This window comes from Myiozetetes cayanensis, unplaced genomic scaffold (genome assembly GCF_022539395.1).
Source record: "Myiozetetes cayanensis isolate MyiCay16 unplaced genomic scaffold, myiCay2020 scf1, whole genome shotgun sequence".
Taxonomy (NCBI): Eukaryota; Metazoa; Chordata; class Aves; order Passeriformes; family Tyrannidae; genus Myiozetetes; species Myiozetetes cayanensis.
In genome coordinates, this window is record NW_026086604.1 from 143,177,486 (window position 1) to 143,195,509 (window position 18,024).

The 18,024-nt window shown below is 39.2% G+C and overlaps 1 protein-coding gene across 5 annotated transcripts in view; it reads right to left on the reverse strand.

Annotated features, from left to right (window-relative positions):
- Positions 1-3,112: 3,112 nt before the first annotated feature.
- RBM33 (RNA binding motif protein 33) overlaps positions 3,113-18,024 on the reverse strand; it is a 102,673-nt gene continuing 87,761 nt past the window's right edge. For 4 of the 5 annotated variants that reach the window (XM_050307658.1, XM_050307666.1, XM_050307646.1 and 1 more), the window contains 2 exons: positions 10,128-10,216; positions 3,113-9,931 (listed from right to left, as the gene is read on the reverse strand). In XM_050307658.1, the coding sequence (XP_050163615.1) occupies positions 9,883-9,931; positions 10,128-10,216 (138 nt within the window). In that variant the 3' untranslated portion in view covers positions 3,113-9,882. Of the gene's footprint in view, positions 9,932-10,127; positions 10,217-12,062; positions 12,140-18,024 lie in introns of all 5 variants that reach the window. The other variant, XR_007627860.1, reaches the window with a different exon arrangement.

The window sequence follows — 18,024 nt, forward strand, 5'->3', positions numbered from 1 at the left end:
ACAGCAGCACTTCTATTTTACCGAAGCACGAAGTAGGAAGGATTCAGTCGATGAGGGTTCAGAGTGCTAGCTGCAATTTGATTTGCTATCCAGTTCTCTTAAAGTGTTAGAATTCAAAAAGGTATTATAATTTTTTAACAATCAGACCCCACTAGTGAGCTGGATTTTGCTTGCCTGCAAAATACTCAATGCCAGCCACCACTACTGACATAAATATTACCAAGAGCAGCCTATGCTCACCAGTACCTGACCCAGGACCATTTAGGTCTGTGCAGCACTTAATAGACACTGCCTATTTGTGAAAATTCCCCAAATTCCTGTGATGGATATTGGAAAAATCAGCTTGAAGACCCTGCTGTCCTCTGCAATGAGGGCTATAGGAGCAGCCAGGCATCCCAACCCCCTGAACACCTTTTGAACCTTATCAAAACAAATGGAACTGCTGACTTCCACTTTTTTATTTGAAGCTTTTAGCTATTTCCCCAGTTCTCGAGTTAACTAAGGCTGTGGAAGGCACCTGACTCACTCCATAGACAAATGAAGACAAAAGCCTCCAAAACCCCCTCCCTCTGTTCTTACTGGCTTTTGCAAGTGGAGGCTGTGTGATGGTGTACAGGAATACCACAGTTTCAGAAGACACACCCTAATTTGTCTGAGACCCAGGAAAACAGGACTGGAAAAGGCTGTGGGGCTATTCAGTCCATCCTCATGCTGTCTTAAAATCCTTCTTAGAATCCCCTCAGCAGTAATTTAATGAAAAGGTTATTAATTAGGTAACAATCAGTGAAATACTGGACTAGAGCCAGAAGAAATAGAAATGCTTAACTTCCAAGTCCTCTCCAAAGCATCCCCAATGCCGACCACATCTCCACAGAACGATTTTCCTGGTCATCATCTTTAATTTTTCACCAGTTGAAGGCATACCTTCCCCTGGGATCTTTCCAGAGCAGCATGGATGGGTGAAACTATTTTATGTATATTCAGCAGTTACCAGAATTGACATCTGAAACCAAGGAGCAGTGGCACCGTGTGACCAGTCAATTCCCATTGACCCCAACTAAGGATGTCTTCTGTAGCTTAGGCCCTGGTCTTTGAAAGGCTGAATGTGTAGAGCAAAAGCAGAGAAAATCTTTGAGAGCTGAACCATTCAAAAAACCTTCGCAAAATAAATATTCATGGAGTGTTTCCTCTTAGGGCAGTAGGGAGGTGGTTGATTGGGTTGCTATTTTGAAGTCCAGCACTAAATCTTCATACTTCACATACACATGCTAACAACTCAATTCTGGAAGTGCCTCAAGCATCCAGCCTAAAAAGGCAGTCGTCTTTTTTCTCTTAGATCGCCACATCTGCAGATCAGGTATCTGCAGTTAATTCACTGCTCTTCTTCTTTTCCCAGTGACTCTCACAGAAAAAAACCCTTATTTATTAATACCAGAGTGCATGCTCTTGCACTTTGCAAGATTAAATTTAACCTCACCTCTATTATTCTAATTCTCTAGTTCATCCAATTCCTCTAAGATACTCCAACCCTACTCCTTTTCTGAGCCCTCCCTCATCTGTCTCCCAACACGCTTTGGTGAGCACAGCCAACTCTTCCTGCCCAAATCATTACAAATTAATTAAGGTCAATAAAGACCAATTTTTGAAGCACTCCACTAGGCATCTCAACGTTTGATTTTAAAGCTTTATTTGTACCTCCCTTGGTCACTCCCTTTCCATCCCTTCAGTAACCAGCCTTTAGCCCCATTGATTTCCTCCATCTCTTTGCAGTTGTCCGCCTTCCAGTTCTCAAACCACATCCCTGCATGAATCCTGCAATCTTACACAATGACAAGTTCATCAGCAGGACATCTTAATTTCTAAAGATCACAGACTTGTATGCCCAACCCTTACCTGCATTCTCAAAAAGGGAGCTTGTGTTTCCCCCGTGGTGTGCAATGGTCAATACATTCAGTTTATGTCGAGTGGACTGCTAGGTCAATGCTCAGTAGTGCATCAACTTCGCTAAAACACAAATTCCTGCCCCAAGACTACAGATCAACCGAGGTAGGGAAAAAAGGCACAAAGAAAGAAGGAGACAGAAGTCACCAAGTGTCGGGTTTGACGGGTTTTGGAGAGGTTTACTTTGGTTGGAGCCTTATCTAGAGGAGGAGACGTGAAAGAGGCCACGCCGCAGTCAGATGGATATTTACACTGTGCTCCTACTGTTAATTCAAAACAAAATCACAAGTTGGAAACTAAGCTGGAACTTTGTAAACAAAGACAGTTATCCCTATTGGCTCACTATTTAAATCACTGCATCAGAGGCATTTTTTATACCTTGATGGGCCTTCTAAGGTCATGGCATTGCTTGTCACTACATGTCCTCTATCAGGGCAAAAGCAGAACAAACAGCTTGGGGTATCATTCATGTGTCCCCAGGTAATGATGTTCTCTTGAGATCTACCCCCAGTAATGATGTGACATGTCGGTAATGCTTCCCTGGAAACGCGTATGCTGGATCACAGGTGCCACTTCCAGCGATACCAGGACAACAGTGGGACTTTTTACATTTAACTTCGTGAATAATTTTTAAAAACTACTAAACCCCCCCTACCCCTTGCACTAAAAAGTGCAAGACAGCTGATTCTGACCTCTTTTCTTGAGACACAAAAGACCAGTGGAATTAGCCTCCATTTATGTTGATATAATGTGTTCAGAAAGCAACTGATGGTGGCCAAACTGAGTTTGGCAAGGGCTTCTCTTTATGTTATAAATTAAGATGGGCAATATTTGAAAGTAGAGATCTTTTATTACACATGTCAGTATGGCTAAAAAGCACAAGAAAAACTTTTAAGCTGACAAGTTTTCCTCCTATACGAATGTTACAAAATCCTTCTTAGGCTCCAGACCCTTTAAACTAGGCACACAAACACAAGTCCCTTTCACCATCACTTATCCTCAACCACTTTCGTTTCCATCCTTTGCACAGCTGTGGAAGAACCCCATGCTATGATGCTGATGTAAAAGTAGAGGTCCAGAGATGTTACCATAATAAAAATGGTAAAATAATCTGGCATATGAAGCCTTTCTAAAAAAGTCTGAAGTTAAAGCTGTACACCAAGCAACAATGTAAGAACTTATAAAAATCAAGTTTTATTGACATATTTTAGGTACAATAAACATATTTACATGTTCACATTTTAAACACGGAATTACATGTAATAAAAGAAAGCTTGTACATGAGATCATCTTTGTGTTTCCATTTTTACATTCACTTCAATAGGTGTGACAGAAAGATCTCTTATGCAAGCAGAGGATTTCGTAAAGTTCAGTATTACACTCAGAAATTAGCAGTCAACACCTTGTGCGGATGATGCCGTAGAAAACATGAGGCAGACGCACTCCCAGTGGAGTCAGTATGACAGAGTCGGGCTGCTGAATTTATATCCTGAACTGCCAATAAACAAACTCTGCAATCCAGATTAGAGCAGTACACTTGAAATGATTCTCAAAGCACCCAGATATATATACACTGCTTAAGACTTTACAGGTTAGGAAGGATCACATTCAGTAATAGTAATAGGAGGTAGAATCGTGTCGACAGTGTTCGTATTTCTACGTGGCAATAAGAAAAAGTGCTATTACTATCACTGAATTCAAGAACAGAACTCCTGGAAAAGTGAAAAGGATAAAAGAGTTGTTAATCCTGTTACCCTGTCTTGTCACAAATGCTAAAGCATGTAAACAACATGTTTAAATTCTCCAACACGGGTAAAACTGCAAAGCAAAACTGTTAAGTGATGCTTCTCCAGTGCTCTGGGATGGGCAGCATCTCCTAAGATGTGATACCTGTACAAAAACAACTTCAACTTCATACACCACAGTCTGCAAAGGAAAGTACAGAATGATGGGCTTTCAGGGTAGGAGATCTAGGCTTCAGGAACACTAAAAGAGCTGAAAGAACGGAAAAGAGAGCAAAAGATCGAATGCACTGCACACAGACAGGAAAACATCCAGAGAGACAGAGTGAAAAGAGCAGGAACAGAACAAGGATACAAATATCCTTGAGGGAATGGAAAAGTGGGGGCAAATGAGATGGAAATGAAGTAAAGCACAGGGTAGTGGGCAAAAGGTACCACAGGAAAAAAGAAAGTTGACTTATTCCAAGGGATCTTTTATCAATAAAATTGTATGCAATGGTAACAGATGATCAGCTGTGAATAAATGAGAGTTAGCATCTTGTCTTTGCTGTAAGTGAAAATCTCTGTTCATTAGAAGTTAAACTGTTGAAAGACGTTTCATCATCTGAAAAAGAAAACCTGCAAACAAATGGTTTTGTTATTCTAGAAAAAGAAGTAAAACTCTAAGGTGTTCCAAACTCAGCCTGAGGGACACTAGGAAAAAAATACAATGCATATTAAAAACCACTAGATGCACACAAAGAAAATCCTGAACAAACATAACATTAACACAGCAGTGTTTGAAACTGTGATCTTCCAAGTGACTACACACATTGCAATACAGCTACATTTAACTGTACACATTTTACTGTACACATTTTACTGTACACAGATTCTTTTACAAAAAATATTTGTAATCTATAATACTGTTTAAAATTTAGATACTAAAAACTACTTAACCCAAGTGCTGTTACATTAATAAAAGCCATGTAACCTGTTGAAAAAGTGTTTGTATAAAGCCCATTTCCAGTTAGTTAGAAAAATCAGTGCATCCAACCAAGAAAGGAGTGAGCAACACAGGCACCTAAAAGACCCCATGCGATTAACTTTCCCCTTGAGGTTTTCTTTAGTGCAAAAAGGACCACACTTTCCACCAAAATATGCAGAGAAGTAGAAGATGGAGTGTTTTGTTTAGTTTTTTTTTTTTTTAATTTAAATTAAACACCCCAACCCTGCCAAAAGTAGCGTTATAAAGACCAAAATGATCCTTCCCAACCATATTATACCAGAAGCTGGCATACGCAGGGATCCAATATGAATCTGTTTTTGTACACGAGCCCCTGCGCTCATGTGGATAATAAGTCATCTCCATGATTAAAAAACCAGGTTACAAAAAAACCTTACAGAAAATCCTTAGGATTTGATACTAATCGAAGGTAAAATACTTTCAAGTATTATGTTTATGAATTAATTAGAGTATAAGGCATGATTTAAGGTAACATTGAAACAAAAGGCCTCTGTTACCCTAAATGACCTTTATAATATAGCTAACTTTCTGCAATCTGTTTAGGATGTGTTTCCTTTACATTTAATTTCTCACCGAACACGCTGCTAAAAAAAAAATTAAAGCACAAAAAAATGCATTAAAAAAAAAAGGGTTTGTGTGTCTCTGAACAAAAATGCCTTTTTGACAGCAAACAGGTGAAGCCAGATTTCTGTTTTCGAGCATCATGACTCGAGTATCACAGACACAGTACTACAGGAAGGACAAGCACAACACAATACTATGCCAGAGAACAAATCCAGGGTATCACTTAAGTAGACAAAACAAAAAAGCCAAAAAAAACCCTCAAAAAACAAAAAACCAAAAACTCAAGAAAAGAAACCCCTCAGCCTCCCACCCACCCTCTCACCCCAACTACAAGGGCAACACACCCACACACACATACAGACACGCAGTTACTGTGTGTAGTGACAGGAAGTGCCTACAGCAGCTTCCAGGGAAATTGCATAATTTCAAGATAAACAGATAAAGGATACCATATTTTAAAAAAGATTTAAAAAATCAGCACCAAGTAAAAGGTTTTTTCTTATACCAAGTAGCTAATGCTAAGAGAAAACTTGAAGACCCACCCCCCCAAGGTTATTCTGAAATAACCTTCAATTCTCATCTATATCCTCCCAGTGGAAACCTAACATGGAAGAATTTAAATGTTCAGCCTGCTTGGCATTTTAATGGCTAGAAGGACTTTCTTACAGAAGTTTGGAAATCTGAAATGAATCTTCAGATTTAAACTAAGGGAATAAAAAACTAGGCGTCTGAAGATACCATACAGACTGGGTGCTCCTATTTACCCTTCTTTCCCAAAGTCACCCTTGACACACATGTGGGCTGAGAGCAGTATCCCTGTCTAAATTTATTCTCTGCCACTGCTCAGAGAGGAATGTTTGTGTGGCAGCTCCTCTGGCTACGAAGATGCTACAGACCTGCCCTCCTCCTCCTCCTGCCCAGCACCACCAACCCCGAGCGTTTCCAGCACTGCACATCCCTCCATCACACAGCACATGTGCCTCACCAGTTGCCAATATTGAGAGGAACTTGCTACATAACCAACCAGAGTTACGTGCAAAACCAAAATATCCCAAACTTTTGAGAACAACATTACACGACAGACCCAATTTGTACCTGTACAGCACAATGGAACACACCTACAAACCCCAGGCCTTGGTCTGACAGTGCACTGTATTTCCCCTCAAAAGTTAAAGGACAGAGTTGTCTTAGGGTTTTTTTTTAATAAAACAGAAGTAGAACATTCTACTAAAATACCACAGAACATATGGGTAATCCAATCTTTTAGTCAAAGCAAAATATGATTAATTATAAAGTGAATTTTCCAGTGCTACAAGATGGAAACAAAATAATTTGGGGAAAAAAACCAAAATGGCTTCATATAACCACCTACTGGAGTTGCCTATTAAAATAATTATAAAATTATGCTAATAAAAACTGAACAAATAATACACAGGTCAGGATATATGTATTGACTTACTATCATCTTTATAAAAATTTGAAGATATACACAAAAACACATCAACATTTATGGAACTGTATCCATTAAACTTGGATAAGACAACACAAAAAAACTAACAAATAGCTAAGATGTGGTTGACTGTAAGCACTTTGAGTAACATTTTAATTTTAAAAGATTGATATTTACATACTACATCAAATGCCTTTTTTTTCTTTCCATTTTGCATCGTATTGTGAGTTTCATGATAAAGAAAGAACAAGATAATGGTTGCAACAGATCTTCCAAGAAAGTTAACTTAAGATGCTCAGATTTATCTATGTGCTGGGAGAGAACATGGCAAGAACATGTCTGTCTAGCTTTACCTCTACTTCCTTTGGGTTTTTTTGGGAGGAGACAATAAACGGATCTAAAAGAGCTGTATCATCCAGTTTTAACTTAGGATTTGAGAACTAAGAGAACACAAACATTTTAACAAATGACTCACCTAATTGCTACTTTTGCTACTGAGGTTTTTTTAAGATATTAGAGAGATATGGTGACAGCAGAGGGTGTATGTATGTATGTGTATAATAAAACAGATATAGACATACATACATATAGTATGTTTACATATAGTAAATATCCAGGTACTGCAGTAAGCAGCTAAATTAAACCCCAGCAATCCACCCCATACCCTGTCTATGCACAAGCAGTAATCTACTGCAACTGCTGTTAAAGAGGATGCATCTAGTCATTAAACAGGCATTGCTTATGTCACTCCTACATTTAAATAGATCTGAGGCCATTTCAAGTCTTTATTCCAAAGCCACACATTTGTCTCAAAAAAAGAATTAAAAAAAAAAAATAAAACCCCACTGAATAAAAATTTTTAAAACTTAAGTTGGCTGAACCTCAACCTCTTTGGGATGGATTCAAAACCCAAAGCAGGAGCGTTTCTCCAAACTTCTTTGACTTTTGAATCAAACCCATATTCTTAGGCTCCAAGAAACCCTCTAACCCCAATAACATTTGCTTATGACAGGACAGCTGATCAACTGCAGATGTTCCTAGTGCTGAACTCAGCTGCTGGCCTGTCTGGTGTTTGCATCTAACCCAGATTTCCAGACACGCACTACCATCACTCCACTCTGAGATGTCTTCCCACTCTTCTCATTGCAGAGAAGCTTCTCCCTGACAGTGTAACTGTTTAATGACTTGTTTTAAAGAAAAGCATTTATTTCTTAAGAACAAAAATTACACAACCTGGGGAGGCAGTGTAGAGGTCCTAGAGCTGACGGTGTGAGGAGTTAAACAGCTTGGGCCTTGTAGGTCTTCAGGGTCAGGTCCCACTGGGCAATTCCTGCCTGCAGCTCATGCTCTGTCCTGGGCTTTGGTTTACCCTGAAGCACTAACAGCACTTTATGTATAGTAGCTGTGTTGGCTGTTATTAAGCTTTATGCGTAAATGGTGAACTATACAGGTGGGTGTAAACCTCACTTCCATGAAAAAATTCCCATCATGTTACTGGGTCTCGTTATTAAGTTGTAAATGGACTTAGGGTATTCTCTCAACCGTTTTCCCCAGTGCAGTATTTTCAATGTACCACGTTATTACAAAGAACAGAGAGTAGGTTTACTTAGAAGACTTTTGACAGTACTTAGTCAATCATTATTTTTGGTAACTTACACTTAATTGAAAATCTGGACCAGAAGAGTAAGAAAGCCAATTAGGCATTTGTGATTTGGTTACCACTAACTCAAAAAAAAAAAAAAAAATTTAAAAAAAAAAAATCTACAGTACTATAAATTTGCTTAGCTCATCCTTTTCCACTTGGTACACCTATTTTGGACCCCATTCATAGCTTTTTCATTACATACCAATAGTGTTCTCCTGCAGTCACTCAGGTAACAAACCTACATGGTTTCTGTAAGTGCCCCCCCTTCAAACAGTAGGTGGAGTGCTTAAGAGCATTCTTAAAATAAAGCATGAAGCAAAAGCTCATGTCTGAAAACTAAGGAAATGTTCATAAAAACGGGAATCCAATATAAAGATGACGTTTTAATAAGTTTATTCAGAAGTAACTGAAAAAACTGTTCCTTTGGCAACACCATCTAGATGGTTCTAACCAAAAGGAAATATTATGAATTTCACTTTCAGTAAAATAAAAGCTTCTTAATGTTTGCAAAGAATTTTTGGGATCTGATATGTTCACTGGGAGATTTACAATGTCCTTATAGTACTATACGTATCAGGAACAACACATCAAACCAAGTCCTTTCCGTTATGGGTTTCTTATGGTTCAGCATCAATCACAAAATAAATCTCAAAGAAAAAACCTAATCAAAATAAAGCATAAGGCAACCATGACACACTAGCCCAAAAGAACTATCAGGAATGCACCACTCCTCCTGCGTAACATTTTTTGAGTGACCCACCAAATACTTCTTTTTCCTCGTCATTTAAAACCTAATTACAACCTGGAGTTCACTACCCCACGATGCTGCTGAAGGGTGAAGATCCCTGTTTTTAAAAACCAAGGGAAAATACAGCAGTGTAATTCCTGCACAGGGTTTTATGGAATAAGTGGATTTGGAAAGAGAAGATGGAAATCTACGTTGGAATAGAAAAATGCAAAGACAGACTTATTTACAAAGATCGAAACTACAATTTTCCAGTGTCACCTCCAAAGCTTCTCGTCAAACTGCTATTCAGTGAAATAGACCACGTTCAAATCTATACAATACCTTCTGTGCTCACAGATATACAATGCAACTAACGTGTTTTGGTTAGAAAAATGAGTTTTCATTCCAATACCTTGCACTGAAGATAAGAGCAACCATTATCAAATATTCTTTGCTATGAAGAAAGTTTTTTTATCTTTCGCTGTAAACGTTCTCTCTCCAGTCACTGTGGTCACACAGTAGGATCTTGAAGAACAGTGTCTACATGCATTGAAAGCATTTTGAAAAAAAAAATTAATCTCTAACTCCATGTGGTTACAACAGAATGTGATGAAACCGAACAGAAATTCCACCTTTGCGGATCCTCTCAAACCCATCTCTTCTTGAGGACATCTCCGGGCTTTCCGTAGTTCAGCAGAGCAATCAAAGACTAAGCTGAAAGGTTTCACAACCCGATGGTTTTGCCACTGTGTCTCATGTAGCTCCACAGAACGGTTCGGTGAGTGCCAGGGCTTCTCTCAGCAGACATCACTCAACAATCAGTGCCACATTTATGTGGGACAGATCTATCATATGCCTGTTAAAAGTGTAAAGAAAATTAAACACGGTACTCAAACTGATTCTGGGGGTGGAGAATGGACAAGGAGGTTCCTCTGAAGGTCACTAATAAACAGATGCTTGATTGGATTAATGAAACATTGAGCAGTGGAGACTGATTTTATCTTTTGAAGGGAGGGAAGGAACTGAGGCGGCAGCAGCGTTTAATTATTTACCTGTGGAATTTCTGTTGAAATGCTAAAGCATGTGCTGGCTCCTTAAATTTTGCTATGGCTTTCCGTTGTTGAGGAAGCATCTGTAAACTCTGCAGAGACAAAAAGCCAAAAAGATAATAAAATAACCCCTTATTTTGCACCAAACCAATTGAAATTTTGCCATATTTCTTTTTTTTTCAGAAACATATTTCACTTCTTTTACTGGTGCCCACGGAATGGAAAGAGACTTCTGAGACTGCAGTCAGGACCCCAGCTGAAGGTGTTTGAGCTGGTGCACTAAGGAACTGTACCAACTGGAAAACCCAGACTATCACTAATTATGCAAAGATGACAGCTCTTCAATTCAATCCATACAGATGAACCAAACCCCAGAGGCAAACTCCCACCAAGTCAGAAATGTTAACTCGTCAGAGCTCTACTTCCCACACAAGCACCTGGAGTCATTTACCTGATGTACACTAAAGGATCAAGGCTTTCCATGGGTTAAACAGGGCAGAAACAGGAAAAAGTGATAGGTTTTCATCTCTCGACTGCATTATCCTCACACTGTTTTAACAAAAAAAGTGGCCAGCTTTTGACAGACACCACCACAAAACCCCAATCAAATGGATTAGGTCACCACTTCCAACTCCTCCTAGTAGTGGGAAATCATGTAATACACATCTACCAAGGCAAGTCCATCTGATATGTGCTTCTCCTGCTGTGAGAGCAGCATTTCACAATGCTCTAACTATGATAAAACCCCATATGTAGTACTGAGGTCTCCAGAAATACAGCACACCTCAGCGAGGGCTTGGGAGAACTCACACTCCTGCTCCCTGCTATAGCAGGAACTCCAGGCCAAGATGATCCCAGAGAGCAGTCCTGAGGCCTTGGTAATAAGAAGTTATCATACTTACTAAGATTAAAGTTGATACTTTGAGTTAGCACTTTAGTTAGAATAATTTTCAAAAAGACACTTTGGAAATTCGAGAGGATGAAGTTTAACACATTAAGTAGGTACACACCCAACAACCACTGAGAACATCCAGCAAGTATTCAGCATCCCAGAATACTCAGGATGGAAAAACTGTGATCCTCAAATGCCACTGCCTGTGAACACAGGCCACAGAGATTTCACAGCAACTAGGTTAACACAGATCTGAAGGCTTCAATAGCAATTTCAAAATTCCATGCCACAGTGATTCCAGTATGTCACAGAAAGTTTTGCATGTTTAATGGCCTATGCTGTGGCCCACTGAAGACAATTGTTCTGATTCAGCTTTCAGCTGTTCTACGGCTTTGGATGCAGAATAAAGAATTACTAACACTCTTCTGTGCATAAGTTTCTACAAAAAGCCAGTACATTTTTACACTGAGCTTTATATATATTTATATATGGACACACACATAAATGCATGTATACAGGCACCTTAAAACTTTTCTATATCATAACCTCTTGATGGTTAGGTATAAACATAATTTTCTGCTCCTGCATCTCGCCTGGAACTCTGCAGCATCCCCCAGTTTGGATGATTCCAGCACTGATGGTTGGTCTCCAGGATTTCTAACTTTACCTGCAAAAATTCTGTATCATCATCATCTAGACTGTTAAAAAAGTACTACAGATCTTTAGACAAACAACTTTGATTGGGAAACAACATACAACCCCACTTGTTGACACATTTTATGGGTGACATACTTTAGGATCTCTCAGTGAAAGAATTTTTAATCCAACCAACGTGTTCCCTGTTCAGTCAATCTAATGCAGCATTTTAAGCAAGACGTCAAATGCCTAGATGAAATTTGCTATTAAAATTGCCTATTTCTATCTTTTTTGAACAGGTAAGACTCTCTTGGTAAGATACTTAATTAACAAGAGCCATGGTACCTGATAAGTCATATTTCTTTGTATCTAACCCTGACAATTCAGCTTAGCCACTTTCTATAACTTACCTATCTGCGATTCTGAAGTAATTAATTTTGGCGTAGCTACCTTGCACCTTCTTGTAATTGACAGGGAACTTCCCTCTCTGCAGGAAAATCACAGATGTTTAATATTTCCATCACTCCTGTGATTTCAAAGTGAAAGCTGAGTAAAAGTTAAAGGATTCAGCAAATCTGAAAAGCATCAGCAGGTTAATTTGCATAGTATAGTTTTTGGAAAGCTGCTATGATGAAAAGGTTTAGCCAAGTCACTGCAACTTCTCAGTTTCTGAGCTGGTGGAAATGGGATTTAGATTTTAAAAATACCACTTGGCAGATAACTTTTTTTTTTTTTTAATCAGAAAGCTCTTGACACAGTTAAGCATATTTTACCAACAAGAATACACTCAGGCTGCAGGAAGCACCAGTGAAAGACCCTGGATAAAATTAATTTCTCCTGGTGGTTATCTGCTGGAGTGGGTGACAGAGGTGCTCAAGTTTGTGTTCTCCTCCCTTACTGATCTCACTTTTTTATGGTTTATAGAACTATATCTAATACACATCTTCCTGACACCACTTTGCTGTCTAGAAAAAAAACTAAGGACTAAGTCAGTCCTATCCCTGAGGTCTAAGTTCTGAAGACTAAAAATTAGTCACAGTCTTTAAATAAGATTTGGAAACAACAGACCTGTAAGAGTTGACCAAAAAAATAAAGTGTCTCTGAATTGCAGTTAAAAAGAAATTGACACTTTTAATATGAGAAAAACCTGTTTGAATGACTGAAAGGATGAATATTTCAGTGAACAGCTGGACAAGAAGAGCTGCAAAAGAACCCATGGACTCATCCTTCCAGCTGCACCCTGCATGTCCTGCTGTCACCTGCTTATCTCCCCTCTCCAGAACCACCTCCAGCCCTCCTGCTCCCAACTAACCCTCACCACCACATCAGGTCTCACTCAACTACCACAGCAGATTTTCCCAGTGCTTTATGCTCCAGACCCCCCTTGTGATCAACTGAAGAAAGTGAAGCTGTGTTTGGCAACTTTTCCCACAAGAACTGAGCTATTACTGCATTAGTATTCTTGAGATGTACAAAAGCAAAATTTCATTTTGCACTTTATACAGTCACGATGATAAATTATTAAGAAGCTTCTCAGTAATTAGCATATAAAAATTTGGTTAGAGGAAGACATTCTGGTACAGTACAGACTCATTAACAAAATTAGGCAAAGTATCTAAATATTATTATAGATAACTTATTTATACTTTCTTATGAATTAGTAAGTTTATTGACTGATTAGTTTGGGTACTCTGTTCTTACACTGTATTACTGCCTTATTTTCCAAAGGAAAAAAAAAAGGCAATCAAAACACTAAATGCATTTTTATCAGATTTAGTTTCACTGAAAGAGACAACAATACAAACAACTATGGAAACTAAAAAAATAACCCATCTGATCCTTCACTGAACTGCCTAAACATCGCCCATTACTCAGCCCAGGGTAAGGCAGTAACTTCTAGCATTCAGCATCTTCTCAATATGTAGTTACACATGCCTATACTTAAGACTAGAATTAAGGACTGCAAAACAAAGGATAAATTAACAGTACACAAACACTATTTTTGCACTTGGAAACTGTCCGAAAAATTTTAATTTAAATTGTTTTGATACAAATTCTCAGCCTCCACTGCGTTCAAACTATGGTAGCAAAAGTGATGCAGAATCACTTTATGTTTGTTTGGGTATATGATCTGAGTTGGGTATTATTTTGTGACGTACAGATTTTGAAGGGTCAGTCAGGGGAGGGAGGGAACAACTGGCCAGGCAGCCTCTGGATACCAGAGGGTTCTACCCATCATCGCCTGACTTCTCCTTTAATGGGAAGACACTCACTTTTCCTCCACAGGAGACTTCCCTGTTGCCACACTGTGCTCCACTAGAATCTCCTTCTATCATGAATTCCTAAACTGAAATATCACACTCCTCCCAAATGTCACAGTTCTGAGAAAACAACTTCATTCACATCTTCTCTTTAAGTTGACCTGCTCAGATGTTCACCAGAGGATGAAAAGCCCTTCCTGGATCCACTCAACTGTAAAGGATTGACAATACATACAATAACTTCCAAGGGATTTCAAATGACTGGTTACTTTACAGATTTGGATGTACAGATCTACTGTGCAAGCACTTCCTGATAGCAGCCTGAGATCAGAGGTATTCTGGGTGTGTTCCTGTTTGACTCTGGAAAACAGAGATTACATTCTGACATATTCCCTGCATTAAAAATAATAAACTAGTTTGAGATGAAGAAGAATATCTTATATGGAAGAGATTTAGGCAGCACAGAGCTCATACCCATCTTGACTGCCTCCTTTTTCTACTTCCCTAGAAACTGCCATGGGAAGATGCAGATCTTGGGTTGAGTGGAAAATGCAACAAAACCAGTATTTCATAATCACTCATACCTTTGATTGAGAGTTTGCCTGTAAACTGTTTTAAAACATACTATTTAATTCAACAACTTAAAAAATAATCAGCAGCTCTGGCTGTTTCTGCAACTGAACTATTACCAGTGATTAAAGTAGGAATATCATAAAAGGACCATTACCTCTGCAGAGATTTCTTTAGGTCTGCAGATCTACACTGCACTGAAATTTCTCCTTTACACACACTCTGTAATTAAATCCACACTTGTACAATATTGAAATAGCTGGTATGATTTTGGCAGCACATTAGTCTCTAATAAAGCTTCACTGCAAAACCAAGAGCCTTGAGACAAACAGCAGGATAGCCATGAGTACCACACCAAGAGATTGCTTGCAAAAAGCAAACCTCTTTGACACCAAGACTCTCAGAGGTTACACAGAGAGGAAAAAGTCAAAAGGGAGGTAACAGAGTACTGGAAGATGGAAACCAAGCAGGTAGGACTGAGACTGGAGCAAGCACTCAATTTGATTACAGGAGAACACAGGGAACGATAAGTTTCCTTCTTTACTGAATTTCTTTCACTGCAGTAAATGGACTGCCCAACAGACCACACATTTAGTCCATCGGTGAGTTTGGCATTAGGAGTGCATTCCTATGAAGCTGCTAAATAACATCTATGTAAAAAAAGTGTAAACTTTCCTAACCAACATCGTGCCCAGTGTGTGATCCAAGCTGCTCTGCAACAAGTCAAACAGCAGCACAGCAGGCACTTCCTAAACAGAATGGTCAGATTCCATTTATTCTTCCCTCCCATCAATAGATGCAGACATATTTTTATTATCCTCGCAGTCTCCTGACACCTGAAGCATCTTTCCTGGCAGTGGCAGGCAACTTCTGACTTCCTACTCTCTGCCCTCAAAAGTGCTCAGCTTTCCATCTCTGTATGCAAGAGAAGGTGAGGAGAAAGGCATCTGCAGCTCCCATACCGCTCTACAGCAAAGCTGAACTGGACAGGCTCATGCTGGAGTTGCTCTCCTGTTCCCCCAGCCCCAGGGTTGGAGCAGGACTGTCTTCTCCCACAGCTTCTGCAACAGCTCAAAATGTTTTCTCAGGCAGAAGGAGCACAGTGGTCACGGTGTCAGCCTGTGCACCTTGTGTGCTGTGCCTCATGGAGAGCCCCCCTGCTGATCAGCAGGAGCCCTCATGTTCTGGGTGTGTGCATCCACCTGTGCTTGCCATTTCCACGGATACCTCTTTAAACTGAAAACAAATTCAGCAATTTGGAACGTCAGTGCAGAGAGCTGCCTTTACCCCAGCTGAGCACTAGGTAGCACTGTCACCCTAAGAAAGCAGAGCAAAGCACATCAGATGCATTGCACTTGTTTTTCCTTTCTGAGACCACAAATGGCTAAGTAAGCAGAGGAAAACCCATATTTGTAAACTACAACTACACCAACAATCCCAACATTCTCATCATCTCTGACATACAATGGAATATCAGAGTTCTTTCCTTTTTTCTCTCTTTTTTTTTAGCATCAGAATTTATTATCCTAAGTCTTCACAAAGCAATACTGAGTTTTTGCACTGATGTTTTATGTTAGCAACCATTTGATGTAAGAAAACATAACGAAAGACGATGATGAAACACCTCCACAGAACGATCCTTCAGTACTCAAATTATCTGGAGACCTGGCAAATGTTCTAGTTTACCTGCCATCACCCTGAAAAAGTCCAATTCATCTGAAGGTGGCAATAACTCATTGAACACAAGCTTCTTTAGACAGGATAAACATTAAACCCAGATTCAAGAGCACCAAAAAGAAACCCAAAACCCACAAACATTGTTTTTCATGACCTTTGCAACTTATTAGTAATCTGCTTTATCAAGTGGTTCTGGATGGATGTGTCTGAATGTCACTGCTCCAGCACAGTCCTCAGGAGACTCCATTTTGGTGATGTGCTCAGAAATCTTCTGTACTTTCCTCCCCTTTGGAATACGTAATTTTATTTAAAACATGTAATTATTTTAGATTCAGTACTCAAATTTTCCTGCAGGTACATTATTTGTTTCTGAAAGCTTACCCTCTTAAAAAAGAGTGACAGCAAACTGTATGCTGAAAGGAGGCACTCGTTCATCATGTTGGAGTTGTAAAATGGAGCTATGGTGAAAGAGACGTTCCTGAAGCCCCTAAGATTTTCTTCCATTCAGTGTCTTGAGAATCTTAATGGTATTTTTTCTCCAACATGAATATCAAAGCAGCTTTAGTGAAGTAGGGATAAGAATAAGAGTCTTCAGTGATTAGGTGGTAGAGGGTATTTCAAAGGTTATATATGGGAAAAGATAATTTTCTCAATTTCTGGAGTATGGAAGAGAAAAATAGTGAATTTCCAACTTCAACTCTAAGTCTCCTCCACCTTCTCTTATGCTATACCCAAAACCTGATTCAAAGAACTACCATCTCAATGCAAGCTGATGGCAAAGCCGGAGCACCAAACATTATAAATTGAGGGAAGTTCTTAACTTCCCTTCCCAAGATTTGTACAAGGTACTTGTACCTTGAGAATGATACTGACATGAAAAAGCTACAAATAAAAATGCAATACTTTTTAACCCAGAAAAGCAAAGTAATCTCTTCCTCTCTGTTCACTTCATTGATAAGTTATAGACTTATTTGTGGTAAAAGTTTAGACTGTCTGTTATGCCAGCAAAGATTCACTTTCCAAGAAAACACATGCAGGACAAACACACTGTAACAAATATCTGGATATCTGGAAACAGGAGCTGGTGTGGCATCAATTACTATAGAGATGCCCCAGCGTGAAAGTTGAAGATTAGGCAGAGGTCCTCTACCAGGCAGGACAAGAGCTCATGATCTATTCTTCTTGTCAAAGAGCAGAGATCCTTGGGAAGTATTTCTTCCCCTTCTCTGGGAGCTATGGGCACATCTTGACTGCAGTAGAAATTGATATACAGGATATTTGCATTTCTGAGCTGTGTTTGGACATGACATGCAAGCAAGATGCTTGTTGAACATTAGAAGCGTACACAGTTTGTGAATCTTTACCTTTAGCCAGGGATTTGGATGTTGGACAGTTGACGTGTCATTTCAAGATACTATGCAGGCATGAAGATAACTCCTTAAGTTCTGATTCAGATTTAAATTTCCTTTACAACTGCAAAAAATAAGCGCATTTCCCCCAAAGACAAGTAAAATGAAAAATCCTCTCAAGAGCTCAGATGATCAAGGAAAATTTTGCTGAATACAGTCAACAGCTAAACATAGAATATTCTACACCTTAAAGACTGAGTCAGATACAACTGACTCACCATTCCCTCCTCTTACTATTTCTTCAGCTCCATCAAAACACCAGCTAAAAACCTGGGCACCTTGCCTAATTTCTAAAAAAGTAGCTAGAATTTCACACCTTGCTGTTTTCTCACAATAGCCATCTCCCCAAATCCCTCCTATTTCAGTTCATCAAGTTGCAGCATTTCACCTCAGAACATCAGAGCTCTATACTACCCAAGATCTCTATGCTCTGGTCGTGACCTGCCCTTCCATTC